Here is a 27,817-nt window from a genome sequence, read left to right as displayed (position 1 = left end):
TAACTATTGACATACAACATATTAAACAATTTCAAGTCAATGGAATTCATCTAAAATATTTATTAAGCACCTATTATGTGCCAGGCACTGAGAATACAAAATAGAAGTGAGTGTCTGAGCCTGTCAGGCAATTACATTCTATTAGGGGGAGAAACATGTACACAGATAAATACATACAAGATAAATACATAATAAATACAAGGTGTTGGGGGTTAGGCAGTAACAACTAAAGGAATCAAAAAAGGTTTCTTGAAAAAAGTGACACATGAACTGAATCTTGAAAAAGGAGGTATGAGTTCCAGGAAGTGAAGAGAGAAAGCATCTCATAATTAAATGATTTCAGTACTTACATACAGTGCCAAGCACATGGGCTTTAAATGAGTAATGACAGTAGTAGGATACTAGAAAAAGTGTTATAAATGTGCTTAAATATTGTTATAATTTTTCAGTATCTTAAAAAATTAAAAAAATAATAATGATCATCGATGACCAAAAATCTAAAACTAACCTTGTTATCTTATTGTAGACCTTGAGGTCTACAAACACTTCTAGAAGATTTCTGCCCTCCTTCCTCTAGTCTCTTCCTTCATGTCCCATATTTATAGTGATAGAAACTTAGATCAGTTTTACTGGTTAAATGGGAAGGAATAGAAAAGGCAGAAAGTGACAATTATTGCCTTAAGGATATCAGTAAAAGAAATCTAAATCAAACCTCAAAGTTACCTACATATCCACAGTATGTGCAAAGTTTATAGAAATATACTTAATAATATGTTAATGTTTTCATATACCTGAATGTAGCTAATTTGAAAATCATGGTTGGTGTACATTTACTAATGACGATACTTCACCTTTGTATAGTTCTTTTATTTTTCAAAGTATATTCATTATTTATGTATATATGTGAATAAAATTCACATACATTATTTTATTTAATAATTATACTTCTTTAACATTAGTTAATATTTCTAAAGAATCCTAAGTATTTAAACTTTGAGGCTGTAAAATCACATTGTTGAAATTGAAGGATAAAAAAAAGAGAGAAAGCTATAAATCAGAATCCCAGGGGGTGGATACATAGTGAATGAGAAAATTATAAAATGTTGGGTCTAAGTAACATGTAATGCTAATCATAAAAGCTCACATTATATGTGGAAGAGGGTGAAGAAAAATAAAGAAAAGTTAATGGGTGTTAAGTAATGCTCACTCAGGAAATGCCTTGATTTTATTAGGTTCAGAAAGATAAAGTTATCTTCTCTTTAGTGTTTCTTCTCACTTTTATTTTTTTAGTTTAATCTTCAGCTGCTAAGTTTGCAGTTCACCAAAGTGGTACATAGGTTAGTGTCAACAAGACATTTGGTTCCAGTCCCTCTGGATGTCAGCAATGACTTCTTTTTAAAAGTAAGATACAAAGAAAGTTGTAAAAAATGCAAACACCAGTATCCTATTTTGATGATGCTGTGCTGGTTTACAAATGGCTGAATCTTCCAGCTAAAAAGTTTTTATTTCCATGAGAATTTGTGCTAGCATTTTTTCCTTCACCGGTTTTGGGCGTGGTATCCACTGTGACATACTTGAGTTGAAAACCTCCTGCTGTCACTGAAGCATCAGATAAAAACTTTAAGGTCATGACATTTCCTATGGCAAGAAATCACAAAGATTACTTCGTCATTATCTGTTGAAAATTCCTCAGATTTAACGTTTCTTCAAGAACAAGAATATTAATAAATGATGTTTAAAACTACTGTATCTATCAGTGCTTTATCTGTCAGTTCTTTAGTTGTAGAGGCTCTCTATCTTACTAAGAGAAATGGGGAACTTCTCTCCAGTGAGATCTTATTCTGTTATACTTGTCCAGCCTTTGTTCTAGGTAGTTAAAACAAAAACAAGAGATTTAGGCTGGAAATAGCATCCAAAGCATTCAAACAAAATGGCCTGAGCAGTCATTTTTCAATCAGAACTAGGTTGCTATCTGTCTACAGGAAGAGTTAATAAATATGAGGTGTCCCAGAAGTCTTAGGGCATTTTTTTTTCAGTTTTAATTGTTTAGGTCTTCTTGATCAGGGGGCACCAGCAGGTTCTAAAGTCCTTGATATTAAGGATGGGTTTTTGTTTTGTTTTGTTTTTAATCTTTTTGCCTCCAGCACTTGACATAGTGTCTTGCACACATGGTAGACACAATTTTGCTTCATCTAAGCTTTAAAATTGTAGACAATTCCTATAACTGTCATAGAATATTGGAGTTGGAAGAGACCTTAGAAACCATTTAAATTTTAAATGAAGTTTTCCTTTATAATTTAGGGCAACTAATTTAGGTGGTCCAGTAGATAGAATGGAGTCAGAAAGATCCATCTTCCTGAGTTCAGATTTGGCCTCCAACACTTAGCTGTGTCACCTAGTCAATTAACTCTGTTTGCCTGTTTCCTCATCTGTAAAATAAGCTAGAAAAGGAAAGGGCAAACAATTCTAGTATCTTTGCCAAGAAAACCTCAAATGTTGGGGTCAAGAAGAGAGGACTCAACTGAAAAGATTTGAACAACAACTATAATTTACCAGACAAGTTTTCAAGGCCCCACTTAAAGAGTTTGATTGTTTCTTTCCTCAAATCAAACCAAAATCTCCCTTACAGGGGCTTCCACACATTTGTTCCAAGTTTTGGTCTCTGGATTCAAGCAGAACAAATCTAATTCCTCTTCAATGAGGCAATTTTTCACATGCTTAAAGAAAACTATTAATCTCCCCTAAATCTTTTTTTAGTCTAGGCTAAATACCTCCCAGTTCCTTCAAATGATTTTCATGTGCCAGGCTGTTTGTGATCTTCAGTCATCTATACAAATATCATTAAAGGGATTTTCTTAATCTTTCCCTCTGTCTAGCTTAAGAGGGGAGAGAGCAGGGTTTCTCAATGGATCAGAGAATTGAAGATTCCGTTACCAAGGAGACCAGGACACTAAGGAGAGGAAGTAGAAACTGCTTTCTGGCAGGAAGGTTGTAAAATGGCTGTTGGTCAGTGAGCAGATAAAGGAAGCAGCAGCTGAGGAAATGGAGATTTTTGCCTCTAGGATCTCTAGAGAGCAGGAGGTCTGGCTCCCAGGCAAGTGGCTGTCTATTGTTTTAGAGAGTTAGAGAATATTTTATAGATAGAGTAGATTAGACCTGGTGTGCCAGGCAGAAAAACCTGTCCTGAGAAGACAGACTTAGTTTTAGGAAATTTTAGGTAGTTATTGGGAATTATTTATTAGTGAGACTTAGTTTAGGTAGATTTATAGGGTATAATATGATTAATCTCTCTCTTTTTCTCTTTTCTTTCTTTCCATCTATACTTCTTTCTAAATTAAACAAAATTTTTATTAAACTGCTCTCCTCACTTTGTCAGACTCCTACATTTAACCCTTACAATATGAATAGGGATATCATTTTACCTCATCATCCTTGAGGTCTTTTATCTAATTGGCTCATATACCATAAATCTTTGAACAAATACTATACTACAAATGCTTAAAGGAACTCTAAATAGTCCTTCCTTCAATGTTGATTGCAAGCCCTTTATAACTCAGTATATGGTCATTAAAAGTTGCTTTGGTGATGGTCCTAGCTTTGTCAATTGAACATCAGCTGGAGACTTTCAGCTTTGTATAAGTGGATGCTAAATAGTTAATTATTTTTTCTTCTAATTTCAGAGCTACTGAGAAGAAAGACAACTCAATTTTGCCCCATTTCCTGGTACACCATATAGAGCAAAGAAAGGTTGAGAATGATGTCCAGAAACTGAAAGATTGATCCTAAGGTAGTCTTTTGGCTTTAAATGCTAGGGGGGAGCTTCCACAGTCTCTACCCCAATGAAAGAACCATGTCCTAAAACTATGATAACGCAGCAAATATAACAGAGTTTGGGGGAATGTCTAGACCACCTAACATGCCATCTATGTAGAAGATGTTAGCCAACTGCAGGCCTAGAGCATGCTTGGACTATGCTAGCTTGCCTTATGTTTGGGACCAGTCTTTTTACAAGGACAGTAGTAGACTGGTCACTCTTTAAAACCATCATTATTTAGCATAGGCAGAGGCTTTTGCAACATTTCTGTCTGAATGTGAAAGGTCTTACTCATAGCTAGAAGGAATATGGAGTAAGGGGGAAAGCTTTACCTACTTCTTTCCCTCCTTCCCCATTCCCCATTCATCCCCCATCCTAGGGCTTGGAGCCCAGAAAAAAATGGGCATTTTTATTTGCTCCTTTCAGTTCTAGGTGATAGTTATTTAGTTGATGATTTGGCCCAGGAGTGTGAGCCATCGAAATCCAGGAAGTCAGGCTGTGTTACAGCCAGCCCAGAATGAGCACCCTGAGGAACAAGGGTCTTGGACTCCAGCCCAGCAAAAGCCTGCACTGATGCTGGCTTTGGACATGAACTATGTGTTGTGTGCTTTGGACATGAACTAATGCTATTTAGAAATGGAGCTAAGCTGTTATCCCAATTCCTCCATATCTCTTACTAGCATATTCCCCAAGATAGCCTAAGAGGGATTATCTTACTTGATGGCTGGGTGAAATGTTTGTATGTTTGTTCTTGCTATATTTTTGAAGTAAATATCCCTTTGTAAGAGCTAATCCTATGTTTGATTGTTAAATAAAACTGGGGTGCAAGTCATTAAGCCTGTAAGCATGGGAAAGGGGGTCAACAGCTGGTAGGACCTCAAGAATTAGAGAAAAGAAAACTCCAATCTCCTCAGTGCTTGAGAACACTGAAAAAAGGAAATATAACATATCTGATCCCAAAAGAATGGGACCATGACAATGATGTTACAGGTAAGACTTCCTCTGGATTTAAATTGGGCCCTTCCCATTTTCAAGGACCCTTGAGAGATTCTCCAAATAGCTTTAAAACATAAAAATGTTCATTTTATGTAGACCAACATAGTTGGCATTAGGTTGCAAAGTATGAAACATAACACATTTTTCTTCTCAAGTTTTTTTTTTCCCCTGTTGCCTTTTTCAATCTGGAAGTCTTGTTTTGCTTTCTATAAAATGCTCTTCCTCCCCTCTCCATTTATTCATGCTAATATTTATTCCTCTTGGCAACTAAAATTTTATTTTTTTCTGTTTTTTATCATCATGAAATAAATTAGCTTTTGCATTTTCTTTTGAACTCTGCATTTAGTCTCACAGTGACCCCATTTTTGCATTTATAATGAGTAGGCCCCATAAAACTGAGAAAAGAGTAGACTTTTTTCTTTTTTTTTTCTTTTGGGTCCATAATGTTTATACCATTCTCTAAACCTTCTGGAACAGATACTCAGAAACTTTTTCTACCATTCCTCTTCCCATCTCTCTGTGATAGAGGTTTCAAACTCAAGAACTGGAGTTAGTCTGGAATATTGCTGGAACCTCAGCCACAACGGGAGAGGGGCTCCAGGAGAGATTCTGGAATCTTGAGAGGAGATTCTGTGGAAGAGGCAGTTAGCTCTCAATCCAGAGATAGCCTGAGGAAAAGGTCTGGGCAAGACTTGCTCCTGAGAAAAGTCTTACATCTTTCTCTTGGTGACTGGACACCTTTACTCCCCTCAATTCCCACCGAAGTGGCCAGCTGGAGAAGACACAAAGCAGCTGACAAGAAGATCACCTCACAGTTACTGGTGCACTGGGTCTGAACTGTGCCCAGTGGGGCCAAGACCAGTGCCATCCAAGCCTGAATCTCTCAGGGCCCAAGGCTGCCAAGGCTTGGGTTCCCCAACTTGAGAAGGGAGGAAGGAATAGTTAGAATAGGGACACTTTTTTTCCCTCTTTCCTCACAAACCTCTCCTGCAGCCATTTCCCTGTGTTATCCCAATTGATCAGTTAGTTTTTTTCTTCCCCAACTGATTCTAGTGTAAGTGGGGAAACAGTTCCTGCTTGAGGGGAAAAGTAACTTCTCTCTCTCTGAGGAGGGAAGCTCTATCTATCATAGTATATTAGAGGGAAGTCAAGAGGCAGTTTGGGTGAGCAGCCATAGCTGAGGGGAGGCTGAAGTGGGGAGGAACTACGGACTTGCTCCCCCTCTTCTCTCCCTCAGCCAAGTTAAACAGCAGCTATCTCTCCTGGACCCCGCCTTGAGAAGGGAGGTCTCCATTCTTTCTCTCTTTACCACCAGACTAACCCTCTATTACATCTCCCATCAAAACTTGCTTTCAAAAGGACCTAATAAATTCATTCTTGAAAAATGATATAAATGAATGAGAAAGATTAAGCATTGTATTTCCCAAAGAGATATGTAGCAGATAAATCAAGTATAGAATTTCAAGCTTTTGCTAGCCTTGTTGGTGGAGAGGAGTATTTTTTGGTCTACATGATTCTTATAGGCCTATTTGTCTTTGTAACTTTTTAACAAGTCAATTAACCACCCAGAGCCTCGGTTTCTATATCTATTAAATGTAATAATCCTTGTTACTAATTCTTAGAATGTTGAGAATGAAAGAAGATAAAAGATATTATGTAAACAGTCTGAGAACATAAAAGTGCCACATAAATGCAAGGAAGGTGGTGGCACAGAATTAATTTTCATGACAATCTAACTCAAAGAAAGAGAAATCTTTTAAAAGGCACCATTATAAAAGGATCAGACTGTGGGGTGAGAGTATGGATTCAAGTCATAATAACACATTTAAATAGTAAAGTGGTTTCTTCATAACAATCCTCTAAGAATGGCATCACAAATAAAATTATAATAATGCCCATGAGTCTCCAAAGTTATCACTTGCCAAAAGGGGCACAGTGTATGAAACAAAAGCATTGTTCCCTGTAAACCCATGCTTGTCACTTCATTATACTTGCACCTCCATGCCTTCTTTTGTAAGAAAAGGGAGTTGAACTAGAAGATTAAGGACCCTTCCAAATCTAAAAATCTGTGATTAAAATTTCTTCTAAGAAATAATGTCTCATTCTCGGTGACCCAAACTGGACCCAAATTACCTGTACTAATGATGTCTTCTGGTAGCTCATCTCCACAGTATCTGGAAGGAAAAAAAGAAAATAAATGATTCACGGATTATTACTTGGTCTTTACTACTGGTAAATATGACTTATTTCCCCTTAAGCAGTGATTAGTTTTTTTTTCAATTGAGGTAAATTTTTTTCAGAAATTATCATCAACTGACTGAATAATTAGGTTTAAAAGTGAGAGAAAGGACAAGGGGGACAAGAAATTAGTGTGGCAATTGAATGAACCACCTGTCAAATAACAGTGAACCACCTGTCAAAATGAAGGAGACAAGTGAAATAAAGATTTTGGCATTTCTTCATTTGTGTTTTTGTAATTGTTTATATAGAGGTAATGTAAAATTCTTTGGAAAATGCAAATACAGGGTTCTTTATTCTATACCATAAGTTTCCTTTCTAAAAAAGGTGTCAATTAAAGAAAAGGGACAATATAATTTCCTTTTCTGAAGATATTTTTGCTAACTAGAACTATGGGATGATTTTTGAATGGTAAAAGTATCAAAGGAGTGTTGGTTTCCCTTTCACAGGATGAAAAGAACTACTTGGAACAATATAAAAAGCTGGAATTATGTAAGCTATTAGGAAATGAATTAATTTAAACAAAACATTACATAATGTAATTTAAGTAGCAGAATAATAAGCTTTTGAAAATTACCGCATGAATAGTGTCTTAGATGTTTTTACTAAATATTTGAAACTGGTTTAAAGGGACAAAATAGCTTTTTTTGTGACTTTGAGGGAAGGGCACTCAGTTTTTTAAAAATTCCATTCCTCTTTCATATACTTGTCCTTCATGTTTCTTAAAAACTATTCCAGGGGGCAGCTGGGTAGCTCAGTGGATTGAGAGCCAGGCCTAGAGATGGGAGGTCCTTGGTTCAAATCTGGCCTCAGCCACTTCCTAGCTGTGTGACCCTGGGCAAGTCACTTGGCCCCCCATTGCCTAGCCCTTACCACTCTTCTGCCTTGGAGCCAATACACAGTATTGACTCCAAGATGGAAGGTAAGGGTTTAAAAAAAAATATATTCCAAAGACCCATTTTCCTGCTCAATAATATTTTTCACCAGTTTTTTTAATAGTCCTTTACTACCCTAAAACAACATTCTATTTTAAAAGAATTTTAGAGTAACATATTAGATTACCATTTGCATGGAAATTATAGAAATTTGCCACATACTTTAAAGAAGGTAGTTATAGAAAAAGATCAAAGTGCCACAGATGTGAACTTCTACAACATTTGTCTAAGTTGATCTCTGTAGAGTTCAGAACAATAGATTTTTATTGCTATGTTCTTTTAAGAAACAAATGCAAAAATTACTATTGCTATCCATAAAGACATCTTTAAAGAGAGATTTTTAATAGCAGAGCAACCTAAATTATTAAGGTAAGGCTCAGTGATTCTTTGGAATTATTTAAACAAGATGGGCAGGAGGGAATATTGAAACTATTATGGAGCTCATATACTACATTTTCCTTAACCTTGAATGCATTGCTAGAGGATCAACACTTGAATATTTTTTAATTGACTATAAAGCTAATTCTTAGCAACAAAGAACAATCAGAAAATGAAGCTACCATTAAATAATATAGTAACAAGCCAAGCTTTTTCTTACCAAAGAATCCTTTGTCAAACCAGACATTCGGTCAAGGATTATCTAAGCAAATGATTGTAGGAAATTAATACCATAGAAATGCAAACCCAGAAATGAGAAGTTGTTACCTCTCAATTTAATTAGACATATGAAAGTCAATTTTACCTTCCTACAAAGCCATGAATATCATCATAGCTGTCATATATTTCTAAGTAGTCAGCGAGGCAAGCTATGTCATCTTCAAGATTGAAGTTCAGAAAACTTAGATGAATACGTTGACCATACTTTAATCGAATATGCCAGTAGCAGATTTGGTTATCTTCATATTCCTTTGGGTATCCTGGAGATTTAATAATTCGTTTTGGGTCTGTGAAGACCCCTCCACACTCCTTTGCTGAAAGGAAAAATAAGGTAATAAAACAACAACCCATGTCTTGAATAGATTAGCTTCTTGGTTTTAACACATTTATAGTTTTTTTCACAGAATCTAAGTTGGGACTTTTGAGTTTTGAAGGAGCAATGGCATACTGGTAAATTCTTAACTGATTCTCAGACAATGAAAATAGAAGTACAATACACTTTTAAGCTTAATCTGTTTATAAACATTTTACCCACCATTTTAATTCTAACCAATCAACAAGGCATTTTGTTGTTAAACTTTGAGTCATAGTTTTCACTAATTTTAGAGGTGCAAATGAGCATGCTAAAAACCATCACATGCCTAGCAAGATTTCCTAGGGTATCAAGAGCTCTTTACCAAAGTCCTTCAAACACTTTTATACTCTTTTTGTCCAAAGTACCCATTGCTGAAACCCAGATCAATTTCTAGAGGCAAAGTTAGCCCAAACTGCCCCCATTTATTGGACACCTTCCTTGATAACAACAGTCCCTCATGTTGTGGGAATGTGAGGTTAACTCATGCCTCCCCAGTTCCACCAGTCTCCTGGCCTACAACACCCCAACATTTTACCCCCTTAGGAATTTGCCCACTCTGCCTACCTCTGGTCTTATAGTTACTTCATAGAGATTATAATTTGTAAAAGGTGATTACCAAAGATTGCTGTATTATTTGTTCTTTAATTTCCTGTATTTATAGTTCTTCTATATTTAATACTATTTCATGTTAATCAATTGTCATACTACATTCTAATTTAACAAATTAACTTCAGAATAAAACAAACATTATTGTGCATGTTTTGTTCATTTCCCCCAGAAAGCTAACATTTTAAGTACATTAAACATTAAAAAACATATCTACTTTGTGAAGATTAAATTTAACTCTCCCCTGATTGTGAAAATGAAAATAACTAATTCTTCCCCTGATTGTGAGGTTAGATTGTAACCCCTGCATCTTTTTAGATTTTATCACAGTTTCATTTTTATGGACTAATTTTGATAAAAATGAACCTGGTGAAATCAGTTCTGATAAACAGAATATATTTAATTTTTAAAGACACTTTAAAAAGTAGTCTTTTCATCTAATTGTTCTTGATTGACTTTGTGCTATTTCCAATGTATGCTTGTTTACTTAGTCCCTATACTCAATCAGGTTAGGCACTTCCTTTATAATTAAGAAATCCACTAAAACCAAATATGATCTAACAATTCCAATTGTGTTAGGGGTAAACTATAATCCAAAAAATACTGGGCTATTTCCAGGAAGAGAATGCAACTTTTGGAAACATTTGGTGTTGTTCAGTTGACTCAGACTCTGTAACTCTATTTAGAGTTTTCTTGGCAAGGTTTCTGGAGTAGTTTACCATTTCCTTCTCTAGCTCATTTTACAGATGAGGAACTGAAGCAAACAGGGTTAAGTGACTTGCTCAAGATCACATAGCTAGTAGATTTGAACTTGGGAAAATGAGTCTTTCTGACTTCAGGCCCCTGCTCTATCCACAGAGCCAACTATCTGCCCTTTGAAAACACAATACCTTCCAATTCACTAAATTCCTCTTGTTCAAAATGTTTTTGGAATAATATTTTTTGCATAGTTGGTAAAAATAAAAAATATGTAGCTACTGTTCATATTTGCTATTTAGTATACTAGTTTCTCATAACTTGAATTTTTCTAGAGTACTTTTTTTCTAGATTCTTCCTTGTTTTTTATGTATTATAACATGCTTATCTAAACATGTTTTATCTCTGTGGCCCATTTCCATATACCCCAGACCTTAGTGAGCAGCTACAACATATTACATCATTTCTTTATGTCCCCAATGCCTTCTTAGCATAGGGCTCCATATATAATGGGAATTTGACAAATGATTGGTGTATTAAATTGAATTATGTCAGTATCTATAGGTAGACTTTTGAAGCATATTGTCTGCAGATGATTATCTAAAATAAATTGCTGCAGATCAATATAAAACTGATTGTTTGAGGAAGTTCCTTAAGGATAGAAATGGCAAGTAAAAATGATCTCCAGTACTGTGCTGGTTTGAACCTAAAGCATCATAGCTCAGGCAGATTTTGTTCAGTTTCTTAAAGTTAAAATAAATATGTGAAGTTCACCAGGCATTTTCTTGGCATTTGCTTCAATGTCTAATTCTATTCTAAGAAGCATAGGGAGATTTGCAAAAGAAAGAAATTTACTACTTATTGATAATTATGGGATGGAGTAAGTAAGGAATAGATCCTTGATGGAGAACCTATGGCACATGTGGGAACACCTGCAGTCACCCACCAGAGTTTGTTACCAGAAAACCAGAGCTGGTCCCCTCCCCCTTTCCATGCCCTGAGGACGTTCCTCACTTTCTCACCCCTCCATAACCTAACTGTATCTGTATAACTTTCTTGATCACAGTTTTTTGACTTGCCTCAATAAATATATTTGCTTGCTGTCTATGATTATCTTTCATGTAATTAGTATTTGGTGCTAGGGCAGCTAAACTGGAAGAGATTAAACTAAGTATTATCCTCCCATCCTTAGGTGGGACTACTTCCTACCTGTAGTAAATAGGTAAAGTGACTTTTATCTTGAACTCCCCCAAAGCATTGTATTGCTAAAGTGCAAATGTGGTACACATTATAATTAGATATAATTTTAGTTCCAATAACCAACCTTAAGATAGGAGAGTAAAAGAGTGATCACAGAATCTCAGCTCTCTTATTACTCTTCAAAAAAAAATAGAGGAAACCTCTCTTACAGATATAAATAATAATGGTTAAAAATTTCTTTATCTTTTTAATGTTACAAAGCCCTTCAACATATTACCTTATTTGAGGTTTTGAATAATGATATATATATAACCCAGTGGAACTGCTTGTCAGTTTTGGGAGGGGGGAGAAAATGGGGGAGGTAGATCATAAATCATGTAACCAAGGAAAAATATTCTAAATAAAAATTAGAAAAAAAACCCCAACATATTGTATTTCATCCTCATAAAAACTCTGGAATTTAGATGCTATTAATAGTCCCTTTTACAGATGAGAAAATTGAGGCTGAGAACAATTGATTTGCTCAGGGCCACACAATTAATGCTTGTATCAGGCAGGATTTGAATTTAGATCTTCATTATGGCTGCAAAAATCTCCTGTGGAATGAAGCATTCTACATCATATTTGAATAAATCCTAACAGTCCTCTCTAGGTCCCTGTGGCTCACTTTAAACTGCTATTCACAAAAGGCATGAAATAATGTTCTTTTACAAACCATGAGGGTTGTAGCAATAAGCATCCCATCTTTCACTTCTGTTGAGACGGACTCCATAATCAATAATGCCAGTTTTTCCATATCCACAGTTGGGCCCTGGCTTCACAATGGGATAACCAACTCTACCCTTAGCCATCCATCCTGCAGCACACACATGGAATCCTGTAAGAGAAAGTTGTATTGCATAGATTCAATTGGAAAATTCTATCACAAATTAGCAAGAACTACCATAAAAATAAAATATAACAGGCTGTGGTCGCATTCAATTTCATGTCAGTTTTCCAATCCTCAAATGCATTTTGTGAAAGAATATTTTTAGGGAGTGGTTTCAGTGAAACAGTTCTCTCTGAGAAATGGAAACATTTATCTATAAAATATCATCACTTATCTTTTATAAGAAAAGATCATTTTTACTTGGTATAAAATGGGACACAGATGGACCATAAATTTCAATACCATAAGTCTGTAAAGAAATATAACTTCAGGCATGGTATTTGACATGGAAATACCCCTCCCTCTCCTCTTCCCAATTCTAATCAAATATAAATGATCTTGGAGGCAGCTGAGTGGCTAAATGGATTGAGAGTCAGCCCTAGAGATGGGAGGTCCAAGGTTCAAATTTGACCTCAGATACTTCCTAGCTGTCTGACCCTGGGCACGTCACTTAACCCCCATTGCCTAGCCCTTACCACTCTTCTACCTTGAAGACAATACACAGTACTGATTCCAAGACAGAAGGAATGGGTTTAAAAAATAATAATAATAAATGATCTTACCTAAAATGATACTAACATAGTTTATCATTTCTAGTCTCTTAGCTGATATTTTCTAAGCCTCAGTTTTCATGCCGAGATTAGTTTTAGTAAGGTATTTTATCAAGACATATGTAAGGAAAAGTAATGCTTCATAAATCAATCAATAAACATTTATTAAACACTTATTATGTGCCCGACTATGGTCTATAGATACAAAAACAAGTAAAAGATAATCCCTATATTCAAGTAGCTAAATCTAGAATATGTCATCATTCTATTTTCCATAATCTACTTAGGGCACTCTGCTTTAAAGACATACAGCATTTCTAAAAATCAATTCAACAGACATTTCTTACTTTTTTTCAAGAATGAGCATATGGCTTTGGTAGGGATACATAATACTTCACAGCATCATACATTCCTTAAAAGAGGCTCAGCTGAAGAGTAGCAAAACCATGGAAAGTCCCTCATTTACCTACATGACTAAAGCAAGACATCCCTTAAAAATTTATATAGGCAAATCCCTATTTTTTATAGATGAAAAAACTGAGGGCCAGAGGTAGAAAATGATTTTTCCAGTGTTAAATAGGATGTGACACAAGAACAGTATTTGTACCTAAGTTTGCACCTAACTCTAAATCCAATGCTGTGTCCTCCATATGATGGAGGTCATGACCCCAAAGTCCAAGTTATTGCTTCTTTCAAAAAAGAGCAATCCTTGGATAGCCTGGGGGTAGGGGGGAAACAAATATACTTTCATTCCAGGAGAGAAGATAGATTATTAGTAACTTGACGACAAGACTGCTAACATAGTACTATTTTAGTATCAAGAAGTTGGAAAAAATTATATGGCCAGGGACTGGGAAATATCTGAACAAATCATGGTATATTAATATAATGGGATATTATTGGGCTTTAGGAAATGATTGATATGAAAAATTTAGAGAAAGATGAGAAGCCGTGTAAGAAGTGATGAATGAAGTTTGGGTCCACTCTTCCCAAAGTGGTATAGGGGAAATTCTCATGCTACCAGGTGTTGAGAGGAAATGTTTTATGTCTTCTGTCCTTGCTAATATATATTTGCAAGAAATAATTGTTGTAAAAGACAAGTGGTATTAATGGTATTAAATTAAATGGTTTAAGAAGCTGGAATAATATCCAACGTTAAGAATGGGGCTTCAAGTGTACCCTAGAACCCTGAGGAGGACATAGCCAGCTTAGCTCTGGACCCTGACTCTGTGTGTGTGTGTGTGTGTGTGTGTGTGTGTGTGTGTGTGTGTGTGTGTGTGTGTGTGTTGAGAAAGTAAGCCTAGAATTGCTACATTTAGTTCTTCTGGATTCCTTTTCCTACTTGCCCTTTTTCTTTTTAAATTTGTGTTAATAGCTGGGTGACAATAAAATATATCAATATAAATAAGATTAAATGAAAAACAAACAATTCTTTCCTTCCCCTGCTTAATAGCATATCTTCCAGCCAGTTTCATGACACCGCCATTCCTATTTTTCCCCTTCTTAAAACCAGTATCATAGCTTTTCTCATAACTAGAATATGACATACAGATATTGTTGGATTTGTCGTACTTTAATTGTTTCTCCAACTGCAATGACATGTAATGACATGTTATGTTAACTATTATGATAGGGTTTGAAAAAAACCAGTAGCCTAAAATAAAATGGGTAAAGAAGCTTAACTCTAACTCTACTTCTAGAAGAAATATGCTCCATAAACTTGAAGCTTTTTTTTAAATGAGAAAGGAAATATGCTCGAGTAGATTAATAATACTGAGAAGGAAAGATATTTCAAGAAATAGTCATAGACTGAATCTTAGTAGGAAATCCAAAAGATGCAATAAATAAACTAAAGACTTGTATATTCTCTTTGTGGCACCTTTTGCTTCACAAAGGCATTCTCCTTCATATTTACATACTGTACTTGCTTGCCTCCAGAACCTAGAGGAATTTGCCTGAGCAGGAAATAACTTAAGCTTTGTGTCATGCAGATATGCAGGAAGAAAACCTCTTCAGTATTTTTCTATCTCTTCTCATTCTTACGTTGTATAAGGCTTCTCTAAAAAAGGTTTGAAAAGAACTTCTTTGTTTATTGCTGTTCAGTAGAAGTTTTTTGAGGTCTATATGAGACAATTCATCATGATATAAACGCCTGCATTCTATGGAGAATGGAACCATCTACCATTGAAAATATTCAAACCATTTATCAAAAGTAATATGAAGTGCCCCTTGTTTTATCTCCACTGCCTCCTATAATCCTGGGCAGCTGCTCATCTTACCTGTATCTGAGACAACCATTCTATACGTCAAGGGACATTAAAGAAATCTTGAAAGGGGATTATTGAGGAAGTAAACCCCCTAAAATTCCACATTTCCTAAGAAGATCACGTACCTATTTTTCTGGCTGCCTCCAGTTGTTTATAAGTGGCAAGGTGTCCTCCTTCATATTCACATACAGCCTTTGCTTCTGCATAGGTAAGCTGATATTTGCCAGCACGAGCTTCTCTGTGATAGACACCTGCTGCTTGTTCTGTGAAATGACAAAATTTCAAAACATCAGTGTAATGGGCCCCATCCAAAAGAACTAATTGTATTTCCCATAGGGCTCAAGGATGAGCTTGATTGAATTTCCCAGCACTTCGAGTCTTATGAGCCCATGTTATCACTGGGACAGGCATATTATATCACAAGGACTCTATTTGAGGGGAGAGAACAGAAAGTCACATGGAGAGGATCATGGCAGTTCCTGGCAGAGGAATAAGGGCAATAGAAATAGCACAGTCTGCTAACTGGCTAAGTGAAGTTAAAAGAAAAAGATCTGCTGCTTGCTGCAGATGGGATGGTGGAAAATGGCAAGTGCTTGCTGGGTTTGTACCCCAGAGATAATAAGGAAAAAGACTTGTACAAGAATATTCATAGCTGCGCTCTTTGTGGTGGCCAAAAATTGGAAAATGAGGGGATGCCCTTCAATTGGGGAATGGCTGAACAAATTGTGGTATATGTTGGTGATGGAATACTATTGTGCTCAAAGGAATAATAAAGTGGAGGAAAACAACTGCTTGATCACATGGGTCAAGGGGATATGGCTGAGGATGTAGACTCTAAATGAACATCCTAATACAAACACCGACAACATGGAAATAGGTTCTGATGAAGGACTCATGTAATACCCAATGAAATTGTACATTGGCTGCAGGAAGTGTGGGAGGAGGGGAGGGAGGGAAATAATATAACTCTTGTAACCAAGGAATAATGTTCTAAATTGACTAAATTAATTTTAAAGAAAAAGAAAATGGCAAGTGCTGGGTGACATTCTGATACCATATGGCTGAATCTTTTCTTCAGTTAGGTTCAGTTATGAAAATATTTTGCCATATCCTCCTTACACAGGAATCTTCCAGAATTGTTTCCCCGATATCCCCCACAATTTCTGTATAGAAATATAGAAATAGCCCAGAAATCTATGCTGAGATCAGTTTCCTATTCTTTTGCTAACTTAGTCCCAATGAAACACTTGATTCCTGTTACTTGATTGGCCTTCTGGTACAAACTGATTTTAGATGATTTTAGGGATTGGTGAATGAACCAAAGAAAGCATACTTATTATCCATTATTCTCCATAATCCCCATATTCAATTCAGTTGTTTATGGGGATTTAGGATCATGTGGAAAATGGACTATATCATTATCGCTCAGACTTGTAATTCACTGGAAATTTTGTGTCTAATGTTACAACAATTACATCAGCTATTTTTACTGCCAATTTGTTTTCCAGAACTATTCACTTTGGGCAGCTGACTTTGTTAAAAGTTTTGGGGAAAAATATGAATGAGGGAAATTTTAGGGAAAGAGGCAAAAATTTTTAAGTGAATATCAACCTAAAAGTAAAAAAAAAAACTAATATTTTTAGCATATGTGACATAGTAACCTACTAACAATGTACATGAATGTGTTTTAGATAAAAATATTAATTGTTACAATATTTTATAACTAGAAATAGATATTTACATACTAGTACAGTGATAACTGATGTTGATAATGATGATCCTCAGATATCATGAGTCATTGAAGTAGTATCTGAATATTTGAACAGTAAATTAGTTCAGTGTAGATTTACTATTAAAAATAATTCCTTAATAAAGTGGAGGAATTCCATGGAGACTGGAACAACCTCCAGGAAGTGATGCAGAGCGAGAGGAGCAGAACCTCCAGAACATTGTACACAGAGACTAATACACTGTGGTATAATCGAACGTAATGGACTTCTCCATTAGTGGCGGTGTAATGTCCCTGAACAATCTGCAGGAATCTAGGAGAAAAAACACTATTCATAAGCAGAGGACAAACTGTGGGAGTAGAAACACCGAGGAAAAGCAACTGCCTGACTACGGCGGTTGAGGGGACATGACAGAGGAGAGACTCTAAATGAACACTCTAATGCAAATATTAACAACATGGCAATGGGTTCGAATCAAGAACACATGTGATACCCTGTGGAATCACGCTTCGGCTATGGGGGGGGGAAGAAAATGATCTTTGTCTTTAATGAATAATGCATGGAAATGATCAAATAAAATACTATAAAAAAAATAATTCCTTTGTTGCCCTACCTTCCTTCCCTCCCCCCATCAGAGATGGTAAACAATTTGATTTGGATTATAAATGTATTATGCAAAACATACTTCCATAATTCATCATTGTTGTAAGAGAATACTCATATAAAATGAAAGCCCCCAAAGAAAAACATAAATAAACTAATGTGAAAAATAGTATGCTTTGATTTGCATTGACTCCAACATTTTTTTCTCTGGAGGTGGATAGGATTTCTTGTCATAAGTCCTTCAGAATTGTCCTGGATCAGCGTATTGCTGAGAGTAACTAAGTCTTTCAGAGTTGAGCATCATAAAATATTGCTATTACTATTATTCTCCTGGTTCTGTTTATTTTGCTTTGCATCAGTTTATATATAGATTTTTCCAGCTTTTCCTGGAATCATCCTGCTCGCTGTTTCTTATAACACAATAGTATTCCAACACCATCATATAGCACCATATGTTTAGTCATTTCCCAATTGATGGACATTCCTTCAATTTCTAATGCTTTGCTACCACAAAAAGAGCTGTGCTCTCTAGGTTGCTAAAGGCAAAGACTCTGTGAAGACATAAGAAGAGCAGGTAGTCTTCAACATGTCCCCATTCTCAGTTTGCTACTCTAGAACAGTGATGTTGAACCTATGGCATAGGTGCCAAAGATGGGATGCAGAGTGCTCTCTGTGGGCACAGGGCTGCCCTCCCTGTCTCCCACAGTTTGTTATTAGAAAGGCAGAGGGATGAGGGTAGAACTGCTCTCTTCCTCTTTCCCCTTCTTCACTGTTCCTGATGACATTTTTTCACATCCCCCTCCCCTCTATCCAGCAGCCCAATGGGAGGGCATAGTGGGTAAGGTGGGCAGCTCACAGGCAGAAGAGCTGGAGGGGAACAGAGTTCCTGGCCACTCCCCTCTCCCTCTGAATACTCGCTAAGGACATTCCTTACTTTACCTGCCCCTCTGCCCAGTAGCCCAACGAAAGCACTTTCTTCCTCCCTTCTATGTGGTAAAGTTGGGGGGCAGGGAATTCTAATACTCAGTCTGGGAGTTGGGGTGGGGCTGGCACTTTGTCTCTAAAAGGTTTGCCATCATTGCTCTAGAGGCTTCAAAGATTTTTCCCTTGGGTGAATCCAGGCTCTTCTCTCTTGGTTGAGCTGAGCTGTCTCACTCTCAGTGAGAGAGCTCCTTCAGTCTTATTGTCTGGTACATGTTCTCTGCCTTCTCTAATTTCTGTTTTGCTATGATTTGGATAAATGGGTTTCTTTGCTTAAAAAAAAAAAAGCTGTTCTCAGGAGCTTTTGAAGGATTAATATCTATTTTCTTTCCTGCATTTATAGATGTGCCCCAAAATCCCGTCCTAGACTTTCTATATATATAGATGCTTTGTCTTGGTGAATTCATCAGCTCTCATGGATTCAACCATCATCTCTATGTAGATAATTCCTAAACCTATATATTCAACCATTCTTTCGCTCACCCAACACCAGTCCATAATGTCCAATAGTCTGCAAAGCATATTTATTCACCTGGAAATTCCATAGGCATTTCAAATTTAAAACCAAATTCACAAAATTCCTTGAAATAGTACAACTATAGGTTTTATTCAAATGTCTTTCAATAAATAGAAAAATACTGACTTTCTTTGGACATTGATTTTATTTATATAACAGGGATAGGAAAATAAAAATAAGAGTATAATGAAGGCAGAAGAAAGTAATGAAAATTGATCCATTTTGTTGATGGACTTGGAAAGATATCAGATATTTGATGAGAATAACTAACAGTGCCTAAGAGTTTAATAAACAAACTAAAAACTGGGCAAAACTTTAAAGAAATCCAAAAGAAACAAATACTGTATTGAAACAAAAATAGTATGTTCCTTACGTGATAAGGAAAGCATAAGATGAGAAGCAATGTGAAGTAATCAAAAGAATGTTCATTTCAGAATGGGAGATTCTTGGCTTGAATTCTGGTTTTATTTTTCTCCTGGGTTACCTTGGGCAAGTCTTTTAATCTCTGGGTCTTAGATACCTCTTCTGTAAATTATCTTCATGGTCACTTTCTCCAATATTCAGTGTACCTTCTCTCATCCTACTAGACCTCTTGGACTAAGAGGAAGAGTAGGTATGCTATTTGTTCCTCCCTGCCACTTCTAGGACCCAATCATTATCATTCAGAGAATATAATCCTGATTTAGTTGCATTATATACCTTTTCTCTACTGTTTTTGCCTTCTAGTGTAACTGGAAGAAATTGTGCTGACTGCTTACACTACAGTCTAATTTCATGTAATTTCAACTGGTTGCTCATTTCTGCACATCAATCTTTTTACTCTCCCCTGATTTATTTTATCATACTCCTGGCAGCTTCTGTTCCAAAAGTTTTCTTCTCTCCTTAATTTACTTATGCCAATCTGTCCAATCCCCCATACCTGATAAAGAATAAGCCTCACATTTCCCTAAAATATTGAGGTCATGAGAGTGATCTTCCTATCCGTGGCAATTCCACACTTCTGATCAAGGACACAAGTAATACCCAATGAAATTGTGAGTAGGCTGCAGGAAGAGTGGGTGGAGGGGTGGGAGGGAAATGATGTGATTATTGTAACCAAGGAATAATGTTCTAAATTGACTAAATAAACTTATTCAAATGGAAAAAAACAACAAAACAAAGTGGAGGAATTCCATGGGAACTGGAATGATCTCCAGGAATTGATGCAGAGTGAAAGGAGCAGAACCAGGAGAACATTGTACACAGAGACTGACAAACTGTGGTACAATTGAATGTAATGGACTTCTCTATTGGTAGCAATGCAAAGATCCAGAACAATTCTGAGGGATCTATGAGAAAGAACCCTATCCAAATTCAGAGGAAGAACTGTGGAAGTAGAAACACAGAAGAAAAACAACTACTTGATCACACGGGTCATGGGAATATGATTGGGGATATAGACTCTAAATGATCGCCTAGTGATCTTTTAATGTCACCTATTGATGTTTAGATCACCTATATTAAACATCAATAATATGGAAATAGGTCTTGATTAATGACATATGTAAAACCCAGTGGAATTGTACTTCAGCTACAGGAGGGGATTAGGGGGAGGGGAGGGAAAGAACATGAATCTTGTAACCATGGAAAAATATTCTAAATTAACTAAATAAAATTCTTCCCCCCGGCCCCCCCCAAATAAAATTGAACTCCTTATTTTACTTCCTAAACCCATCCACCTCTCCTAACTTTCCTGTTTTGGTTAAGGGGCAGCATCATCCTACTAGTTCCACAGATTCAAAATGGAGGCATTAATTGTGATTCTTCACTCTCACTAAGCCCCAGTAGTTGACCAGTTTCAAGTCTTCTCAATTCTACCTCTGTAACATTTTTATAGTCATTTCTTTCTCCTGACCTATATGACAACCACTTTAATTTGGGTCTTAATTATTTCTATTGCAATACCCTTATACAGTCATCCCTTGCTATATTGCAGTTCACTTATTGGGGCTTCATTGTATCGTGGGTTTAAAAAAATGTATATCTAATTCTGTATTGCAGAGTTTTTGCTATTTTGTGGAATTTTGCAGATGAATACCACACTATACACAATATGAAATATAGTATGTCACTACTACTTGTGCAAGTTTGCCAATGTGAGATTGTACATGGTACACTATTGCTGATGGAATAAAGACAACCAGCCACAGTGCTGTATTCTGTATCCTGGATGCTGATTGGCTCAGTGATTGTAGCATTGTTCTGTTTGCTCTCCTGCACTGTGCCCATACATTCAGAAAGTGTTTAAGAACATATGAAGTGTTTAAAAGAGTGTGGAAAAGGTTTATAGGAGAGTAGGAAGGGTTTATAAAGGCTTAAAATACATATAAACAATAAAATAAATATAACACCACCACTTCACAGATTTTCACCTATCAAAGGGGTCTTTGGAACGTAACTCCTGTAATAGGTGAAGGATCACTGAATACTCAAAATGTTATAACTCCTCAATATAAATGTTATATTCCAGCCAACCCTTCATTTCCCACCAGATTTAATCCTGAGACTTGAACTCTACTGTGCCCCCATGCACTAACCTTTACCCTCAGTTATTTATTTATTTATTTATTTTTATGCTTTGTCTTTACCAGTTAGATCATAAGCTTTTTGAGGGCCAGAATTGTCTTTCTTTTTCTTATTTGTATCCCCAGTGCTTGGCACAGTATTTGGCATAATGTATGTATTTAATAAAAATTTTTAGACTGACTGAATTGAATTTTAGCTTCTGATAATGGCTTTCTCACTTTTGTATTTGTATTTTTAGTGCCTAGCACATATTGTGGTAGGAATTTAACAAATGCTTGTTAATTAAGTAATGATTCCCAATTTTAAATGTATAATTCCATTTTTTTCTTTTGTAAAGCTAATAAAATTATAATAACATCTCAAACATATAATATTTTAAAAGTTGAAAAGACTTTTTCACAATTGCTTCATAAGAGAAGTAGCAAATATTATTATTTTCTCCTCTAGTGATGAAGAAATTGAGTCTGGGAAGTTAAGTGACCCATTCATGGCCACACAAATAATAAGATTCTAAGGCAGTATAGTAGTAGAACCCATTTCTCCAAACTTTAGGTCTGAATCTCTACTGTTATTGCCCCTTTAATCATCATCATCTTAATGAAGACATGCTCTATTATCAGAGGGCTTTATTTCCTTCTATTCATAGTAGGTATCAAATGTGTGATCTATTTTTCTATTTTCTCTTTCTTTTCTTGCTTTCCCCTCTTTTTTCTAAAAATAATTTCGATGGGCAGGCACATGGCTACATTTCCTATACACAGTATTGATTCTAAGAGGGAGGTAAGGGCTTAAGGGGGGAGAAAAAGAACTTCAGAGGTCATCTAGTCTAGCCACCTCACATTATAATATACAATCTGAGATCAGTAGAGACAAAATGATTTGATTGTAGTCATATATGGCAGAGAAGAGATTTCAGCTCAGGCTTTCCTCCCCATATTTGGCAAATATGATATAGTCAATATCATTTTTATCTACTTCCAAAAGATTTATTGGTAAAATTTTATTAATTACCCCACTGTCCATGAATTTTAAATATGCCATGGTTTGAAGTCTTCATTAAATAAAGAGCTTGACAAGCAAATGAATAGTTCAGACAGGCATGTTTAAAAATTTATGTGTTTTGCTTGCAAATCCTTTTGCTAATTACAGATTAGACTTATTTATTAAGGAGGTATTCTACAGAACTTAGAAAAACTGTTAGTAGTTAAAGTACTAACAAGTACTTTAAAGTACAAGTACTTGACTTATTAATCCTTTTTATTTAAATTTTACTTAAATATTCCAAAATTTAGAATTTTCATATATTGAGACTAGTCTTCAGGCAGTCCTAATTTTACCAAATAATAATTATATATGCATAATAATATTTAGTACTTACATTACACTTTAAGATTTTCAAAGCACTTTGTAAATATTTTCTTATTTGATCCTCATGAAAACCCTGGGGGGGGGTAAGTATTATTATTATGCTCATTTTACAGATGAGAAACCTGAGGTGGACAGAGATTAAATAATTTTCCCAGGATCAAACAGCTAGTAGTTGTCTGAAGCAGTATTTAAATTTAGTCTTCCTGATTCCAGGTCTAGCATTTTATCTACTATATCACCTAGGTGTTATCATCATTATCCTTGTCATACTCAATATATATATATATATGTATATATGTATATATACAACATTTAGAAAATTTAGGTATGATTTTTACATTGGGAAACAAATATAGCACTTCTGTCTTTAGGTGCTTCCTATCATAGAAAAGTTATAGTAGAACAATCAGAGAATTGTACTTAGGACACTGGGGTTCTAGTTCTGTCTCAACTAATAATACATGCTTTGACTTTGTACAAAATCACTTAACCTTACCTGGTTCCCATTTACCACATTTGTAAAATGGGGGTTGGGTTAGATTAAATGATTGTTGAGGTCTTTCCCATCTCTAAAATCTTTTGGTTCTAGTAGAGAATCACTCCAGAAAATGATTGTAATTAATTCTCTGTGCTCTTTTCATAGTGGCAAAATCTTTTTCTTTAAGCGTTCAGGCCATTATTCCTAAGAAAGTATTCTAATAATACTAGTCTAATGAGGGATAGCAAGCTATGGTGCATGGGCCAGATTTAGCTTGCTGCATGCAGCCCACAAACCAATAATACTTTTTACATTTTAAAACAGTTTTATTCTATTTAATTACTGATTTGACTTTAATGAATCATAAATAATTTTATTAAGTTCTCTGATGAATAATTGGCACTAGATTTAAATGATAATTAAATAATGGGAATATTAAGAAAATTTCAGTTCAAAAACAAATTTAATAAGTCAAAACTTTATGGGGATTTTAATGCCACAATGGTAAAGAATTAGTGTTATTCTTCTTTCTGTGGGACAGCATTATTACCATCAACCCATATGAAATTTTTGTAAAGCACAAAATTAACATTTTTCTCCTTTAAATGATGCTGCCCCTGGCCAAGAAATATGTACATATTCCCAAAGGACCTTAGATGACAAGCAATATAACTAAATGTATATATTTGTTGCCTTTTTAGCAACAAATATCAGCCTAGTTCCATCAAAGGAATAATGTTGTTCAATGAGAAAATGATTCATAGGAGCAGGGTAAAAATAAAGAGAAGAAGGCTCTTATTAAAAGTATGACATGCTGAAAAGAAAAAATGATCCAGATCCAGTTTAGCTAGTGGGAAACTAAGATCCAGGCAGATCCTCTTACATTTCATGACCACTGTAATTTCTATATTTTCAGCACTATTCTATTCATTTTCCTTTCTTCACTTCAAAAAATCTTTCCATTATGACAGAGTAGGCATAACGTGATAAAAAAATGTATTTTCATTTTGAGAATTAGGGAGAATTTCATCCCAAAGTTAATATTGAAGTGCTTGGAGAATTTGAGATATTTTCTTTGTTCTCTCTGTTTTTGGGGGAGGGGAACTTTTTTACATTCAATATCATATCACCTTTATTTTTTACATTAATTTGCTAAACCATATTTTTAATGACATAAAATGTAACCAGAAGGAAAAAAAAGGCATGAAACAGAATATTGTCAGAAAGCTATCCTTTCCTTTGTTTGCATATAGCACATGTAAGTTTTGCTAAAACTCAATAAAAACTGAGGGAAATATAAAGCTTACATGTACTCTCACTGGAGAAAATGCTTTGAAGACCATGTAGATTGCAATTTGAAGCCCTAACTACATTTTCCATTTACATCATCAGAAGCAAGTTCAGATAGAGAGGGAAATTTAGGCAAAGTGAAAACAATGATATAGTTTAAAAGTTATTTAAAACATTATTATAATAATTCCTCCTAACTCCTCCAATTTTTTCTGGGATCTTCTGAAAATATTCATACAGAGAAAGAAATAATCTAAACGTTTATGTCAAATGTGTTCAAAAGTCAATTATTTTCTCCTCTTTGGAAATTTATTCTTTTGAAACCACTTCTAAGCTTTAGAGGAGGGGGATGAAGACTTACCAATATGTCACTGACAAAGTAGTTTTGGAATATAAATCTCATTGAGATCTTATTAAAGACATTTTCTTTAAATAACACTCACCTCTAAATGAATAGGGGGGGAGCTTGCTGGTTTGGCACGTTTCTCTACAGTTTGAAAAAACAAGACACTGTTTACCTAACAAAAAGCATATGAATGAAGTTTCTTACCAAGCCAAATGGAGTTATGAAAGATTCCATCCTTGAATCCCCAGCTCTGCGCCTCATCCCACAGCAAAACAAAGAAATAAATTAAGGCGATCATATCTTCAGTTGTAGAAAATGGATAACAGTCTTTTGGGAGCTACTCAGGGTAAACTCTTCAAGCAGCTGCTGAAATTTGACTGGAACATCTGGTTTCCAGATCTTTTAAAGAGTTTTTTCAGCTGTGAGGTCAGCAAGTATGCTCCAATTGCGTTCGCAGCTGTATCGTAATACAATTAAGACAGTGTCTGAATCCATTAGTCTGACTCATTTGCGTTGGAGTACACAACTGAGAGTATAGAATAATTGTCTGAATTCTAAAATCGATAGGAAAATTCCTGCCCATTCCAGAAATCCTTTTTTCCCCCATGGCTAACACATATTTTATCACTATTGAGAAGTTTATTTAACTTAGAGGAATATAGTTGATATATTTTTATGAGTTTTATGAGTTAAGATTCAGTTTTAGTAAAAAGCTTTTAAAGCAAATTCCCAATGCATTTACAAGGTGTCTATCTTAATACCAGAATTATTCTTCTTTAATTTACCTGGGTGGTTACTACAAAACTAGAATACCTCATTAGTCTCTCTCATGTCAGAGAAATTTAGAAGTGTTATATGAATTAAGGAGGCCCCAATTTCAAGAATTGCTTTAGGGATGGACTGGATGAGGGAATAAACATTTATTTATGTAGTATTTATCTACTATGTGCCAGGCACTGTGCTAAGAACTTTTACAAATATTATCTCAACAACTCTGGGAGCTGAGTGCTATTTTTATCCCTATTTTTAGAGGTAAAGAAACTGAGGCAAGAAGAAATTAAGTGAGCTCTCCAGGGTCACACAGCTGGTAAAGCATTGAAGGCTGAATGTGAACTCAGTTCTTTTCTAACTCTAGACTAAACCCTATCTTCTGTGCCACCAACTGCCTCTGTGAGTCCTTTGATTGAGGGTTTGTTTATTCTATTGTTCAATGTAGGCAGGGGACAATCTAGCCATAGCTAATGAGTTTCTCTAAGATCTTTTCCTTCTCCAATTGATCTTTCACATAGCTTGTCAGTGATATCGCTAAAATACAGTTCTGACAATGTCATTTCCCTACTAAAGTAACTATCGATTTGGGTCCTTACTACCTTTAAGTATAAAATACAAATCCCCCTGTTTGGCATTGGAAACCCATCTCAATTTGGGTTCCCTCTTCCTTTTCAGGCTTTCAAAGTAGATGATTTGCTATTTATCTCCAGGACATTCCAACTCCTGCCTCTTCTTCCAGAATTATCCGCCTGAAATGCCCTTCTTTCTCATTTCTGACTCTCAAAACTCATATTTTCCTTCAATAGTCACCTCAAATGCTACCTCCTATACCATGGGCAGCTAGGTGGTATAAGTACAGAGTGTCAGGCCTAAAGTCAGGAAGATGAGTCTTCCTGATTTCAAACCTGGCTTCTAAAACTTACCAACTATATGACTGAGAAAGTCACTTAACCCTGTTTACCTCAGTTTCTCATTTGTAAAATGATCTAGAGAAAGAAAAAACAAACCAGTCCAGCATCTTTAACAAGAAAACCCCAAATGCTGTCACAAAGAATCAGACAAAATTGAACAACAAATGCATGTCCATCTTGATTCCTAATATGTTAGTGTCCTCCCTGGCCATGGAATATTACTTTAGATTTACTTTACATACATCTTATTTGTAGGTATCTGTATATATGTCATCCAACATAAATTCCCTGAAGTCAAGGACTGTTTCACGTTGTTGTGTCATCCATCTACAATGCCTGCTGCATAGCTGGAAAGTAATAAATGCCTCTTGAATACATTTCTGAATTAATGAATAGCTGATGTTAGTCTTTTGGAGAGTGGTTTAGTTCAGGGTTTTACTTCTCTCCTTTCACCCATCAGTTATAATATAATCTGCAGTTGGGGTCCAGAACTAAGTCACCTTCCCAGAAGTGTTCTAGTCTGGTGTCATTTTGGGATTGGAGTACTCACATCTTTTAAAACCAGATTTATTAAATTTACATCATCTAATCCCATATTTAATGACTTGTTATCACTTTGTTAATTTTCAATAACAGATAATCCTTACCATCTGTCTTATCTCCACCCATTTCTGAATTACTGAGTATTTCTGACAATATCAATAAAATGGTGCTAAGCCTAGGGACCTTATTGTTGTATAATCCTTTTACTCATTTCTTATTAACTCCTTCTTAGACCCACCACAGAATGAACTTTTTTTAGTTCTTTAAAAAAAAAAAGGCTAGTGTTATTCTCCAATTGATGTCAGGAGTTGACCTTGATGAAAAGATAGAGGCTATCTGATCTGAATTCTCTCAATGTATGTCTTTTATATATAAAAATAACAATTCAAAATTAAAATATTGCTTTAATCTGCAGCAAAAAGGTTCTGCCTTTCTTTATCTGTCCTTTCCTTCTTTCCTTTAATCTTACAG

The 27,817-nt window shown here is 35.5% G+C and overlaps 1 protein-coding gene and 1 long non-coding RNA gene across 2 annotated transcripts in view; one reads left to right on the top strand and one right to left on the bottom strand.

Moving 5' to 3' along the window:
* LOC103092561 (uncharacterized) overlaps window positions 1-7,272 on the top strand; it is a 58,100-nt gene extending 50,828 nt beyond the window's left edge. The window contains exons 4-5 of the long non-coding RNA XR_008911205.1: window positions 3,681-3,787; window positions 5,337-7,272. This is a non-coding gene — a long non-coding RNA (uncharacterized LOC103092561). The remainder of the gene's footprint in view (window positions 1-3,680; window positions 3,788-5,336) is intronic.
* Window positions 41-25,601, bottom strand: TNFAIP6 (TNF alpha induced protein 6). The gene is made up of 6 exons (XM_001365235.4): window positions 25,326-25,601; window positions 15,369-15,506; window positions 12,213-12,374; window positions 8,726-8,954; window positions 6,944-6,984; window positions 41-1,638 (listed from the first exon to the last, which is right to left on the bottom strand). Exons 1-6 carry the CDS (start codon window positions 25,417-25,419, stop codon window positions 1,469-1,471), a joined length of 834 nt encoding a protein of 277 aa, XP_001365272.1. The 5' UTR covers window positions 25,420-25,601; the 3' UTR covers window positions 41-1,468.
* Between the last annotated feature and the right edge of the window lie 2,216 nt (window positions 25,602-27,817).

Source organism: Monodelphis domestica, chromosome 4 (genome assembly GCF_027887165.1).
Source record: "Monodelphis domestica isolate mMonDom1 chromosome 4, mMonDom1.pri, whole genome shotgun sequence".
Classification (NCBI taxonomy): domain Eukaryota; kingdom Metazoa; phylum Chordata; class Mammalia; order Didelphimorphia; family Didelphidae; genus Monodelphis; species Monodelphis domestica.
Note: the sequence above shows the minus strand (reverse complement) of the source record. Positions and strands in the feature narration are given on the sequence as shown.

Coding starts and splice junctions, on each gene's coding strand:
- TNFAIP6 (XM_001365235.4), bottom strand. CDS start 25,419: ATGATCGCCTTAATTTATTTCTTTGTTTTGCTGTGGGATGAGGCGCAG. Junction 6,985..8,725: donor ATTCATGGCTTTGTAGGAAG/GTAAAATTGACT, acceptor TTTTCCTTCCAG/ATACTGTGGAGATGAGCTAC. Junction 1,639..6,943: donor AGAAGACATCATTAGTACAG/GTAATTTGGGTC, acceptor TTCTTGCCATAG/GAAATGTCATGACCTTAAAG.